The sequence below is a fragment of the Leptonotus elevatus genome, chromosome 9, assembly GCF_054856555.1.
Source record: "Leptonotus elevatus isolate MCC_2025b chromosome 9, RoL_Lele_1.0, whole genome shotgun sequence".
NCBI lineage: Eukaryota > Metazoa > Chordata > Actinopteri > Syngnathiformes > Syngnathidae > Leptonotus > Leptonotus elevatus.
Window position 1 is genome coordinate 19,442,454 of NC_141247.1, and position 12,940 is coordinate 19,455,393.

Here is a 12,940-nt window from a genome sequence, read left to right on the forward strand (position 1 = left end):
ATTGCCCGTTTTGACGCCAGTGTTAGTGTTCGAGTTATTAGACTATGGAAAAACTGCTAATGTTGCTAATAGACTATTCATTTTCAGATTTGGACCAACATTTGAGCGCCGCGTGCTCGACACGTCACAGTTGCATGAAAATTAATTGTGTCGTTTTTTTGTGTGTCGTCCTGGAAACTAATTAAGTGGCTAATCAATTAACAAATGGCAACAGCGACAACCCTTGAAACATTCATCATTGTTGCTTTAAATGAAGACACCATGTTTGAATACATAAAAAAATATAGCTACTCGAATTATTTCAACCATTATCTGTAGCAAAGCCTAAATTATGAACTGTATTATAAATGATGAATTATGAGATTTTTTTTTGATGTAATGCCTTTACAGTAATTCATATATTTTTCTTCTGCATAAAGGCTACTTTGTTTAAAACAGCTGACTTTATTGCTCATATGATATTTTACAGCTCAATTTAATTTGATACAAAATAAATTGACCCAAATCATTCTTGTTTGATTTCCAACCCTTGTTAAATTCAATATAATGTGATGTCTTCGTATGACAACACAATTAAAGATAAAACCTTTGAATAGTGTGAATATTTCCTGGACTATGAGGAGACAATAAAGGGCTATTCAGTTTGTTTATGCTGCTGGCCAAGGATGTCGTCAGTCTTTGCACATAAATAAGAGAAACACCGGCACGTGACGACGTGATTTTCTCTTGATGCGATTATCGTTTGTCTCGTGCGATGATGTGACCTTTCCGGTGGTAGATTTGGAAATACTCTTTTGCTACGAGCAATATTTGGAGTTGGAAGTATTTTTTTCTTCTGTATTGTATTTCATATAATCAGTTGTCACCGATTGACGACGTTGAATGCTAAAAAGTAATCAGTCAGTAGATTGCACATTTTATGCTGTTTTCATATGGAATATGGGTTAGTTCCTTATGTTCCTCACTTCAATGCAGAACCTTAACAAGTGTCACAATATTATTATTATTATTATTATTATTATTATTATTTAAACAGTTTGGTGTTTGTACTTCTGCCTTTGTATGGAAACACTGTACGTGGTATTCATTCTGTGGTCTTGTAGGACTGCAGTGTTTGGTACAGCAAGTTCTTTAGAATGCATGCTCAAAAAAGTTGTTGAGAGGTACATAGTGTCAGTGTGGGAAAGGAAGTGTCGAAGACTGTGTGGGCTCCTTTACACACTTGGCCTCTGCCCTGTAAAGCAGCGATTCCCCAAACAGGGCGGCGTGGCACATAGTGCCGTGAGAGCTCATCAGGGGTGCCGCGGGAAAAATGTCCAGTTCCACTTCATGCAAATAGTTTCATCTGACCCAACTTCTGGGGTTAAATGAATAACCCCAAAAGTTGAGTAAATTTGCGGTCATTGGTAATTTGGTCATGTGGTGCTCCCTATTTGACTCATAATTGGTTTATTTTTGAGAGCGCAGTTATTGGGTGCTAATTCACCTGCTTCTTTTTCCAGCAGTTGCTGTCTCCAACTTGAATGGTTTGACATTGTTGTAATCACAAAAATGTCAAACTTGCTGTTGGCATGCGTTGACGTTGAATTGTATTTTTGAAGCAGAAAAATAAAACCCTTTTTCTATGGTTTGCTCTAAATTTGCAGATGCGACTCTGCAAACCCGCTCGGTGGCGAGCAGGCAGTACTACACCTTGCCCAACAGTGGCACCGGACTTGAGAGAAGGTCGGCGCATCCAGTTAGCATCAGTATGGAGTCGCCCCGCTTTCACCCCCACGCCAAAGGCAAGAACATCAGGCTGGACGGGCAGCTTCGCCGCGCCACTCGCAAGAACAGCTTCTGCAATGGAATCACCTTCAGTCACAGGCCCGTCCACCTCTACGAGAAGGTCAGTTTGCTTCCTCCATTGTCCACAACAGTTCATATTTGAGCAGTTAAAATAAATAGACCTTTTCACCATGACTTCACACGTACTTCCTGGTGGTAGCTCTGATGGCACCACGAGCAAACAGACCCTTGGTAAATAAAACTCTTTTTCTCTCATTACCTGTTAGAGTTTTGTATGTCTATCCATTTGCTGTTGTTTTTTTTGCTGTTTTTCAATATGAAATAGATAAATATTGTGCCTGTATCACACACAAGCTGGCTCGTGGAGCTAATGTAAACAAGCTAGCTACAAGCTTGACCTACGCATATGGTCAAGTGTGGCAGCAATGCTGGCTGTGTTAGGTTTGACAATTCCCACTTTAAGATGGATCATTATTAAAGGTGAAAGGTGAAATACAGTGGAACCTTGATTTAACGGATAACCGGATTCAATGGACAGAAAATAGTGTCCGGTACACTCAAAACACCCCTTCTGAGGTAGCCGTTTAAGTCTGTTTGTTCTAGAAATGGCCGCCATCAACAGACAGGAACAGGTCATGCATTTCCAGGTTGTGCTGCTCTCTTGTCATAAACAAACCGACTTACAGCAGACACGAGCAGGCTAAAATCTTCCAATGTGGCAGCTATGCTGGCACAGGCGGCTTTCCCATCAACAGCAATGTATAAACAAACACGGTGGCCACATTAGCGGGACAGAGTCCCTTCAAATGTAGCATAGACAATAGCTTAGCATCTGGCGTAGGTATGTAGCTAGCGCAAAAGAAGCATATTTTATCAACCTATTTCTATGAATGGCTGTCGTTTCTACTGGAGCCTGTAGCGCACCATCGACCGTGCTATTCTTGATACAGTAGATCTTATTTATGGCATCTAATCGTAACGGAGGTGAAAAAAAGATGCGCTAACAAACTCATAAATGCGACCCGATGTAACGCCATTATCCTCCCCCCAAGCCCCAAGATTTTTTTTTTCTTATAGTATTTATTTACAATAGTCTTGTATTATATTAGGAATTTTGAGGCTACGAAAAAAGTACAAAACGATAAATTGAACTGTAAGTAGCGTGACAAAATGTCTTCTTTTGAGAGGACAGACCATTTTCTTACGTCCTGTTCGGGCGTCCAGAGGTTTTATAAATTCATGAAAATGTCCGGTTGGCATTGCGTGACGCAGATGAAGTACACTGTGTAACTGCGACTGGTACCACAATTTCAAGGCTGGGGAAAGTGTCCTCTTTTTTGGGGGGGGAAATGGAAATATGGTCACCCTGTTGTACTGAATGTTTTTAAGCCACAAAGAAAGTACGAGCGATCGGCTCTAACGGACGACCCCTTTCACGGAATAATTCACGCAAAATGCTTGGTAGGCAAATGTGCCACACTTGACTCTGCTGTGCTTTTAATATTTTTTTTTATGTACACCGCTGAATATTACGATTCTCTTGATTCAGGTGCGGCTTCGTCTCACCGGCGTACACAGCGGCTGGAGCGGAGCTCTACGCTTTGGCTTCACCAGTCTCGACCCCAGTGACCTGATTATATCCGACATCCCCAAGTACGCTTGTCCAGATTTGGTGACGCGGCCCGGCTACTGGGCCAAGGCGCTGCCCGAGAGACTTGCCCTGAAGGACAGCGTGCTGGCGTTCTGGGCTGATCGCCACGGGAGGGTGTTCTACAGCATCAACGACGGCGAGCCAATCCTCTTCCACTGCGGCCTCAGCATCGGCTGCCCGCTCTGGGCCATCATAGATATCTACGGCATCACTCAAGAGGTCACGCTGCTTGGTAAATTGCCTCGACAAACTTCCTTAACATGAGCCAATACACTTAGCAGCATTCATAACACTATTAAAATGATGCACAATTCAAGTGCGGTATCATAAATCCTACCTTATGAAGACACTCAGATTGTATCGCTCCGACGGCTTAAATGTAAGTCAACATGTTTATATAAAGCTCGAGAACACTGATGATATTTGTGAGTATATTTATTGTGGTTTATTTTGATCATTATAGAATATATCATATATACTGTGATATAATTAAAAGTATGTATATGTTAAAGTTACAAAAGATTTTTACAATGATAATTTTACTATGACAAATTGTATGGAAAAAATGATATTATTATTGATTTGTTTTTTTAAGACAATGCAAGTTAATCAATCTTTTGTCTTGGTCCCTCTCTCACATGAGGTATTGGCCTCTGATGGTATCAGAGAAAAGTGTGTGAAGTTTAACACCTCGAGACTCAGTTCCCACATCTGTCTGAGGCAAATGTCACCGTCACGCTGACGCCACATCTAATTATCTTGATAGGGAAACCGCAATGGCCGTGTGAAAAGAAACACTAGAGTCTCATCTTTCATCAGGAAAAAAAAGTATATTTAGATCTGTTTCCGTTTTGCAGCAATTATCATTCGAATATAGCGAAGTTTCATCATTATTCACAAATCTGTTTAAAACAGTGGGGAAAAGAGCTTTTAGCAACATGGCCCTGGTGGATTTCTTATATTGTGCTGTCACCTGCTGGCCGTTTTTGTAATAACCACCATTGCTTCAAGCGTTCTCTTCAGTTCAGAGGCTGCATCAAAGCCTTTTGTATGCTCTAGCATAAAACAAAAAACACATTAAAAACGTATAAATATGTTTTTGGGACGATAGTAATATTTAAAATAGAACATATTTATACGTTTTTTGGAGCAAATTAGTTAAAAAATAAGTAAAGAGATTGTCATGTTACATGGTCTTCCTTTTCAACCATTTTGTTACTGCTTATCTGTGATCACTTCATGGAGACTGTTGACAATTGTTTACTCAAATGAATCTGAGATGCTTTTTTTTTTTAAGATGATTAAAACAATATTTTTATTAGACTCACTTGGACAGCTTTAAAGGTCAACTTGAAAGCCCATGTAGGTTGAACATGGCTTTGTTGACTGCTAAACCTCAGGAACATATTTACATAGTGTCAATAAATACAGAGCTAATTTAAGCAGCTTCCAGAGAGGGCAGAGAGCAGCTGTGCTGCCCAGTTCCAATGTCAACTTTGGACTGAACATATAGGCAGCAGCATCACTGAGCAAGCAACAACATATAGGAGATACCCAGTCTCTATTTTGCCAAAAACTCTCAGTCCTAATGACTCCTTCAACAGACCTTCGTCATTTCATTGCCGCGCTTTGTTGGGCCCCTTTGTGTTTCCTTTTATTTCCATCAGCGCCTGCCCTGTAGTTCCCTCCCTTACTGTGTTTATATTCACTCTGACAGGAGCTATAGCCATGTTTGGTCAAGGCGGCAGATCCCAGGAGCTTTGGTGAGGGGCCAGTGTGTTCATCTGCTATACGCCATCACTAGAAATAGTCATAAAGGAATGGACCCTAAGTCAAATGAGACGCGACTCGTGCCAGATTAGTTTACAGCGCTTGTGTTATGAAACCTTTACAATGCTGCAGTGTAGTGACTTGATCACAGGGAAGGGAAGTCATGGGGACAGTAATAAAAAAGTTTTATTTGTATCAAATTGGAAAAAATCCCTGCTAATTATGCAACCTGCATTACGAAAAACTGTGAAAAGTCAACATTTTGAAGTCATACAAAAACAAAATTTTAGAGGGAAGTATCTATCTAAACTCACACAAATGCTGCCAAGGAAAACCTCGCGGACAAAGGAAGATTTTTCTTTGGCTTTTTAGGACATATATTCCAAAAGAGTCTCAGTTATCAATTGCAATGTTACATGGAACAGTTGACAATTTAGGCTTGCTGGTTACCACATGTGACTCACAGTTCTAAGGTCATGGGTTCAAATCCGGCATCTGACCTTGCATGGGTTCTCTCCGGGTACATCGGTTTCCAGTTGAGGTGGCTCGGGCATCTGGTTCGGATGCCTCCTGGATGCCTCCCTGGTGAGGTGTTCCGGGCATGTCCCACTGGCGAGAGGCCCCGAGGACGACCTAGGATGCGCTGGAGAGACTATGTCTCTCGGCTGGCCTGGGAATGCCTTGGGATCCCGTCGGAGGAGCTGGTTGAAGTGGCTGGGGAGAGGGAAGTCTGGGCTTCCCTGCTGAAGCTGCTGCCCCCGCGACCTGACCCCGGATAAGCAGTAGATTTGGGTTTCTTCCCAAATTCCCAAAACTTGCAGGGTAAACCTACCTATGTCCGTTTGTGCCCTGCGATTGGCTGACAACTAGATCAGAGTGTACCCTGCCTCTCCACCAATGACAGCTGGGATAGACTCCAGCATTCCTGTGACCCTAGTGAGGACGAGCAGTTCAGAAAATTGATGAATGGATGAACAAGTTAACACCTTGAATCGTCAGCAAAGGGTGTTCAGTGGCAAACAACGTGAGATGAGGCTAAGAATATTCACTGGACTGATTTCAAGGCAGTGAGACTTCAATGGGACAATTAATGTTAAAAACGATATAGACTGAACACGAACATCAGGAGGCCTCAATGACACACGCAGATCACATTTTTAGCCTAAGAGCAAGTGAGTTTCCACAAAGATGACCCTTAAATAATCAAATCATGCTCTTCTTTTCACCCTTCAGAAAGCACGTTTGCTGAGAGCGTTGGATCAAGCTGTCTCAGCGCCGCCCGCCTGAGTGCCTATCTGCCCCAGAGCAGCCACGACTCAGCCAATTACAACAACAATCAACTGGAGAACAACCAGGCCGCCGCTGCCAAGATGGCCAACATCCAGCTCAATACTTACACTCAGCTAATTCCTTGCTTCTCGTCCAACTCGTCCTCCACCGCGCCAGCCTCATCTGCTTCCACCGGATTCTCCAGGGTGGTCCGCAGCCTTCCCTCCCCGCTCGACGGCGATTTGCACTTTCACCCCATCCGCGGCTCCGACATCATACTGTCCGCAGACCGTTCGGCCGCCTGTATCCACTTTCTGGACAGCAGTCGGACTCTCGTGTTCAGCGACCGGCCGCTGCACCCGGGAGAGACTTTATACGTAGAGGTTGGCCACTTGGGTCTGCCGTACTTTGGGGCGCTCTTGTTTGGGTTGACGTCCTGTGACCCGGCGAGTTTACATGCCGGGGACCTGCCGGCCGACCCCGAGGTTCTGCTGGACCGTAAGGAGTACTGGGTGGTGCACCGCGGCTTTCCCATGCCGTGCTCCGGGGACGTACTCAGCTTCAGCCTGCTGCCCAGCGGGGAGGTGCACCACGGGGTGAACGGAGTGGGACGTGGCAGGCTGCTTTGCGTGGACTCTTCTCAGGTGCTGTGGGCCTTCTTCGCCCTGCATGGGGCTGTCAACAGACTCAGGATACTTGGTAAGTAGAATATGTAAAGTAAAGCCGAAAATGGGATCTGTTTGAGCCCTAAAATTTGTAGCCAAGCAGTGATTCTGAAAAACGTTGCCGTGGCATGATGTTCTGTCGCGGCACAATTGGACTGAAAAGATTTACAGTATTGACTACATCTTTCAGCTACGACGGCGTATTAGGGCCATGTATAAATATATATATATATATATATGCATGTTTTAGAGGGCGGGGACAATATTCAAAGGAGAAAAAACTCGCAAATTTGCTACTTTATAGAGTCGCAAATTTGGCATTTTATAAAGTGTCAAATTTGAGAGAGAAAAATAGTAAATTTGCGACTTTAGAAAGTGGCAAATTTGCAGGTTTATACCGTGGCAGATTTGCAAGAAAGTTTTTTCTCTCAAATTTGACACTTTATAAAGTGGCAAATTTGCCATTTTCTAAACTCGCAAATTTGCCACTTTATAATCGACTGTATTCCAATGACAGGCAAAATCTTAACCTGTGTTAAAGTTAAAAAACACTGAAGTCGAACTGACTTACAACATAACAACAAGGTTAAATTGTACAATAAGTGAAAATTCATGGAGCACTTTATTATTGTTTTTATGCCCTTCTGTTTCCCAAAATGCCCTTTCCTGGTTGACACAGGATGACGCAAGACAGAACCATTTATGATTCTGTTGCAGAGCAATGGTTCCATTGTGACACAAATGGGCAAAGTGGAAAACATTATTAAGAGGGGGCTATTTCCTACCACATGGAGAATGGCCTAAGATTACAGTACTGATCCATTTTTAACTCTGGGGCGCGGGAAACTGTTTCAGCGTGACTCGAACAGCAAAAATGAGAAAATAAATACCCCAAGGAAAATAAAGTCATGGAGCACTATACATACAGTATTTGTGTTTGTTTGTCCGTCCATTTGACATAATTTAGGAGACTACATCATTTATGATTTGGGGATTAGAGAAAACAATTCCATCTTGATTCAGATAGTAAAATGGGAATATTCACTGAGAAGGGTGACTTAAGACACAAGATCATGGAGGTTTCTACCATCAGCGTGCACAATTAGCATCAACAACAATCATGTTTAAAATGAGGAACAAACAGATCAATTGAGCAAATTATAACATGAGTATTCAGAGTGACGTTTTGATACCAATCTCAGCTACGATTTGACACCAGATGCAGTACATTGGAGCACAGGATTAGCTAGAATTGACAACTGCAAGTCTATCAACAAGTAGCACAGCAGTTCCCTTCAAAGTCCAGATAAAGAGCGGTTAACTTTTAAGTCCCGATAAAGAGTCTTTAGAGATTGGGAAGGGGTTTGGGGCAAGGTCATGTAATGCCTCATGATCCACATATAGCAGGATGGGGAAACCGACACTGAGGTTGTTGTTGTTGAAGCAAAACACCAAACGGCCACGAGGACAGGCTAGTGTGCTAAGGCAGAACTCATGTTTGGGGGCAGAAGACCGAGGGGATTACCGAGGGGAACGACAATGGAGGAAAAGTCAGAGGCGGACAGGATCGTCAACTGAAGATCAATCCACGGAAAACCCAGAGAGTCTTGCATGGCTGGGTAAACAATCTGTGATAGCGCACATGGTGCCGAACTGTGACGTAATCTTCCTATGTTGAGTTTCTCAATGTCCCAGATCCTGGAACCATGCACATTAGGTTGATTGCAGACACCAAATCTACCCTTAAGTGATTGTAAGTGTAAATGGCTCGTGATTAGCTCAGGAAATCCGCTAGGGTAAACTCCAGCTAACCTGTGCTTTAGCCTGGGCATGGTTTCTCAATCCACGGCATTAGAGAGTGTGTCTTTCGATGGTGTTCAAAACAACACCTAATCCTCATGTTGCGTTCCATTCCCACAACTCCCCCAAAACTCCCATCATCTGGGAACCACCTTTTTAGATCCAACCCCATTAGCATAAAGCCTCCCAGTGAAACTCTAAGACATAATAATGAATATGAGCGCGCATCTACGCATACCTCTTCATTAGCGTCTTTATCTTTGTGACCCAGGAACGCTGCAGCCAAGTCCTCCCTCCACATCTCCCAGCACTTCCCAGAGCAGCAGTCCAGACGACAGCGATTCAGATCTGGCCTTCAGCGTCAACAGATCCTCCTCTGCGTCTGAATCCTCTCTGGGTGAGAACAACACATACAGTATATAGTCTATTGCTGTAGTGATTTTCAACATCTTATCCAATTTTAAAATGTGAGAAACCCCACATATGACCAGGGAAAAAAATCGGTGTGTGTGTCTACTTTTAGGTCTTATATTGTGTGGTTTTCTCCAAAAGACCAAAACAGTGCACCATGTACACAGTCAGTGTACATGGTGCACTGAAAATGTAACTAGTAACTAACACTAATTCGTTTTATTTTACTTTATTAAAATAACTAGTAACTTTTTACTTTATTCTAATTAATTACTTTTTTAAAGTAATTTTTGGGTTAAAGCAACTAGTAACTAAAACTAATTTTTTTTTTTATTGAAGTAACTAGTAACTTAAACTAATTACTTTTCTAAAGTATTTTTTGTGGGGTTAAAGTAACTAGTCACTAACACTAATTACTTTGTTCAAGTATTTTTTGGGGGTTAAAGCAACTAGTAACTAAAACGAATTGCTTTTTTAAATTAAACTAGTAACTAAAGCTAATTACTTAAAGAATAAAGTAACTAGTAACTTAAAGTAATTACTTTTTAAAAAGTAATTGGGGGGTAAAGTAACTAGTAACTATTACTAATTACTTTTTTAAATTAAAGTAACTAGTAAAGTAAACAAATTACTTTTTCAAAGTATTTTTTTGTGGGGTTAAAGAGTCTAGTAACTAACACTAATTATTATTCATCTGCCCAACAGTTTAAACATTCTCTCTTCTTCCATGTAGTGACTGCTCCCAGTTCCCCTCTCAGCCCTCCCGTCTCTCCCGGCCTGGCTGGCTCAGAGTGGCCCTCTTGCGAAAAGAACGGAGAATGCACAATTTGCTTCGACCAAGAAGTGGACACGGTCATCTACACGTGCGGCCACATGTGCCTGTGCAACGACTGCGGACTGAAGCTCAAGAAGCAGATCAACCCCTGCTGCCCAATCTGCAGGAGGCCCATCAAAGATGTAATTAAAACATATCGGCCATGATGACTGTTGGCGTGGAAAGCGCTCGTCTCCTTCTCTCAGGCATGGTTGGATGCCAACTGCAAGATTAGCCATAAGAGGACATCATTGTGCCTATGGGATTTTATATGTTAATCATCTCTGGAGACATGAAACAAAGCTTCACTGTCTTAACAAAAATGAGCGCCGTTATTTTTGGTAAAGAACGATGCGATGTATTATGTGGCACTGTTGTTTAATCGTCATCAGTGTGCTTTCTCAGATGTTGCTACATGTATTCACAAAACGATAAAGTGTTAAGATTATTGTTGCAAATCTTTTGACGCTTCAGCTGGAAAACGTGGTTAAGACTTTTAGTGCCTTAGATTGTTATTTTGTCTTGTTCTGTGTCCAAGTGATTAACTGACAATCCAGGCCATATTTTTTGTCATGGAAAATGAAAGAATTTAAGTGATTAAAAGGCACCCCGGAGTTTGTAAGCAGTATGTGAATGGGTTAATGAAGTCGTTGTTGGGAGAAGTTGTTGGAAATGAAGAGTCGGGTTTTGCACATTGAGAGAAAATAAAAGTGAGTTAAAAAATGTCTGTATGTTTTTTTTGTTTCAACACAAGACATGCATCTACCACTTTAAAAGTGGGTTTTAATTTTTTTTCACACAATTAGGGAGACCGGGGCTAGTATCACTTTTTATACTATATATTTCGTGGAATCAATACATCATATATTTTAAAAAAAATGTATACCAGATAAAAGACAAAAGTCTTAGGTATATTTTTTGTATTCGTGTCATTTTTATATTTTGTGTCAGTGCAGAGTTATAAGCCATCAAATAGAGGGAGTAAACATGTGACGTGTTGCCCCATCAATGGGTAAGTTGTCACACTATATAGGGTACGATGTGACACTAGATTTTGCAACTAATAAAACAAAATTATTCTTGTTCTCTTTTTTTGTTTGTTTATAGAGCCAGAGAAATTGTTTATCGTTGGTTTTGAAAATTTACCATACTCAGTGAGCAAACTTTAACATAATATATTATGAAATAAACTAAAGTCCATAGCTCTCAACCTCAAATGCCTGTTTTGCTTCTCTTAAACTGGAAATTTGAGATCAAATTGAATAAAAAAAAAAAAGGATTTCGGTTAATGGATGAATGGTTCATCATGAAACTTAAATGTAAAAAAACAGAAGATTAGCATACCTGCCTCACAGTTTTGTGGTTCTGGGTGCGATCTGGGCTCTGGCCCTTCTGAATGGAGAATCTGATTCTTGTGGGGGTTCCTATCACATTCCAAATGCATGCATGCTAAGTTCACGGAAGCCTAAAGCTTCCTTAAGTGGGAACGGTTGTTCGTCTACCTAAGCCCTGTGATTGGCTGGGAACCGATCTCTCAAGCTCGCAAGCTCTTGCTTGCTGTTCTCCCCAACGTAATACTTTTTTTTTTTCATTTAAGACTTTATCCCCCTCTTGTGGTCGTTTGTGGCATAACCAGATTCAAGCGACCGGTCGGGCAAGATCAATTCCAGCGTTTTGTACATTGAACTCAATTTCATTCTCATTCATGGAAAAGAAACAACACTTTTTGGGAAGCTCTTTGACTAAAACTTCCAATATGATAAAGGTTATTTATGTTGAGCCACAGCAAAAAAACAAAACAAAACAAAAACCCTGTTGTTTTTTTCATTGGTGCTGTCTAACCACCTGAAATGTTTCCTAGCTAGGAAAAAAAAACATCAGCTAACGCCTATTAACAAACATTCAAACCTTCAATCTTAGAATTATGAGGCAGAAATGCTAACCACTGTACATAGAAGAAGGGGGGGGGGCAATGTATAAAATGACTTGCTCTTCAGCAGTTTTGTGCCATACTTGAATGGTAATGTTTATGCACAAAAGCCAGCATGTTGGGTCAAATCCTCAACCCAATGCACTGGGAATATTAATAACCCAGCATTGGCTGAGGCCTTTTTGACCCAGCGCTGGGTTATCTATTTCGCCTATTTTGGGTTAGTTTTTACACTAAAGCTTGAAAAGTGTACAATACAATTAATAACAAATGGAAATTAGACATTATTCTTAGCATTAAAAAAAAATGGTAAGTTAATTGTGCAGCGTTATACTGCTTTCTTAAAGTATTTTTAATAATTGGCAAAAAGGCAGTCTTTGCTTCTAGACTTGTGCTGTATTCTAATGTGATCCATGTGAATTCATGCTTAATGCTTTTTTTTAAAAGGATTAGGCAGAAAAATTGTGTTTTGTTTATGAATGCACATTTTTCAAATAAAGAAGGCTGCTTGAAAGTTTCAAAAGAAATTACTACGACCTCAATAACTGCATTGTGAGGCTAAATTCTTGTTGGATGGTTTAAAATCCATGAAATCCGGCTGTGCTTTTCAACAGTAGTGCCTTATGAGTCGATCGGTGGGAGATGAAACAGTGATGCCGCATTCTTTGTCTTCAGGCTTGTTCAAAATAAAGATGTCTTTATCAGAGCAAACACGCATTCTAGTCTGTCGCCTTTTTTCCTGAGACAAAACTAGAACATGCTGTCAAAGGCTGTTTTTCCAGTGAAAGACAGGAACTCTGTTCCAATGCACAAATTCTCTCCACATTTTCAACTCTCCGTAC

General features: G+C 41.2%; 2 protein-coding genes across 6 annotated transcripts in view; one reads left to right on the plus strand and one right to left on the minus strand.

Moving 5' to 3' along the window:
• neurl1b (neuralized E3 ubiquitin protein ligase 1B) overlaps positions 1-10,875 on the plus strand; it is a 34,435-nt gene extending 23,560 nt beyond the window's left edge. For both annotated transcript variants that reach the window (XM_086084560.1, XM_086084561.1), the window contains exons 2-6: positions 1,647-1,888; positions 3,338-3,671; positions 6,443-7,177; positions 9,215-9,340; positions 10,088-10,875. In XM_086084560.1, the coding sequence (XP_085940686.1) occupies positions 1,647-1,888; positions 3,338-3,671; positions 6,443-7,177; positions 9,215-9,340; positions 10,088-10,335 (1,685 nt within the window). In that variant the 3' untranslated portion in view covers positions 10,336-10,875. The remainder of the gene's footprint in view (positions 1-1,646; positions 1,889-3,337; positions 3,672-6,442; positions 7,178-9,214; positions 9,341-10,087) is intronic.
• Positions 5,145-12,940, minus strand: part of LOC147168685 (uncharacterized) — a 37,907-nt gene continuing 30,111 nt past the window's right edge. For 2 of the 4 annotated variants that reach the window (XM_086084563.1, XM_086084565.1), the window contains 3 exons: positions 9,182-9,336; positions 6,042-6,142; positions 5,145-5,974 (listed from right to left, as the gene is read on the minus strand). In XM_086084563.1, the coding sequence (XP_085940689.1) occupies positions 5,692-5,974; positions 6,042-6,142; positions 9,182-9,244 (447 nt within the window). In that variant the 5' untranslated portion in view covers positions 9,245-9,336 and the 3' untranslated portion in view covers positions 5,145-5,691. Of the gene's footprint in view, positions 5,975-6,041; positions 6,143-6,606; positions 7,338-9,181; positions 9,337-11,512; positions 11,657-12,940 lie in introns of those variants that run through there. The other 2 variants (XM_086084564.1, XR_015095943.1) reach the window with 2 other exon arrangements.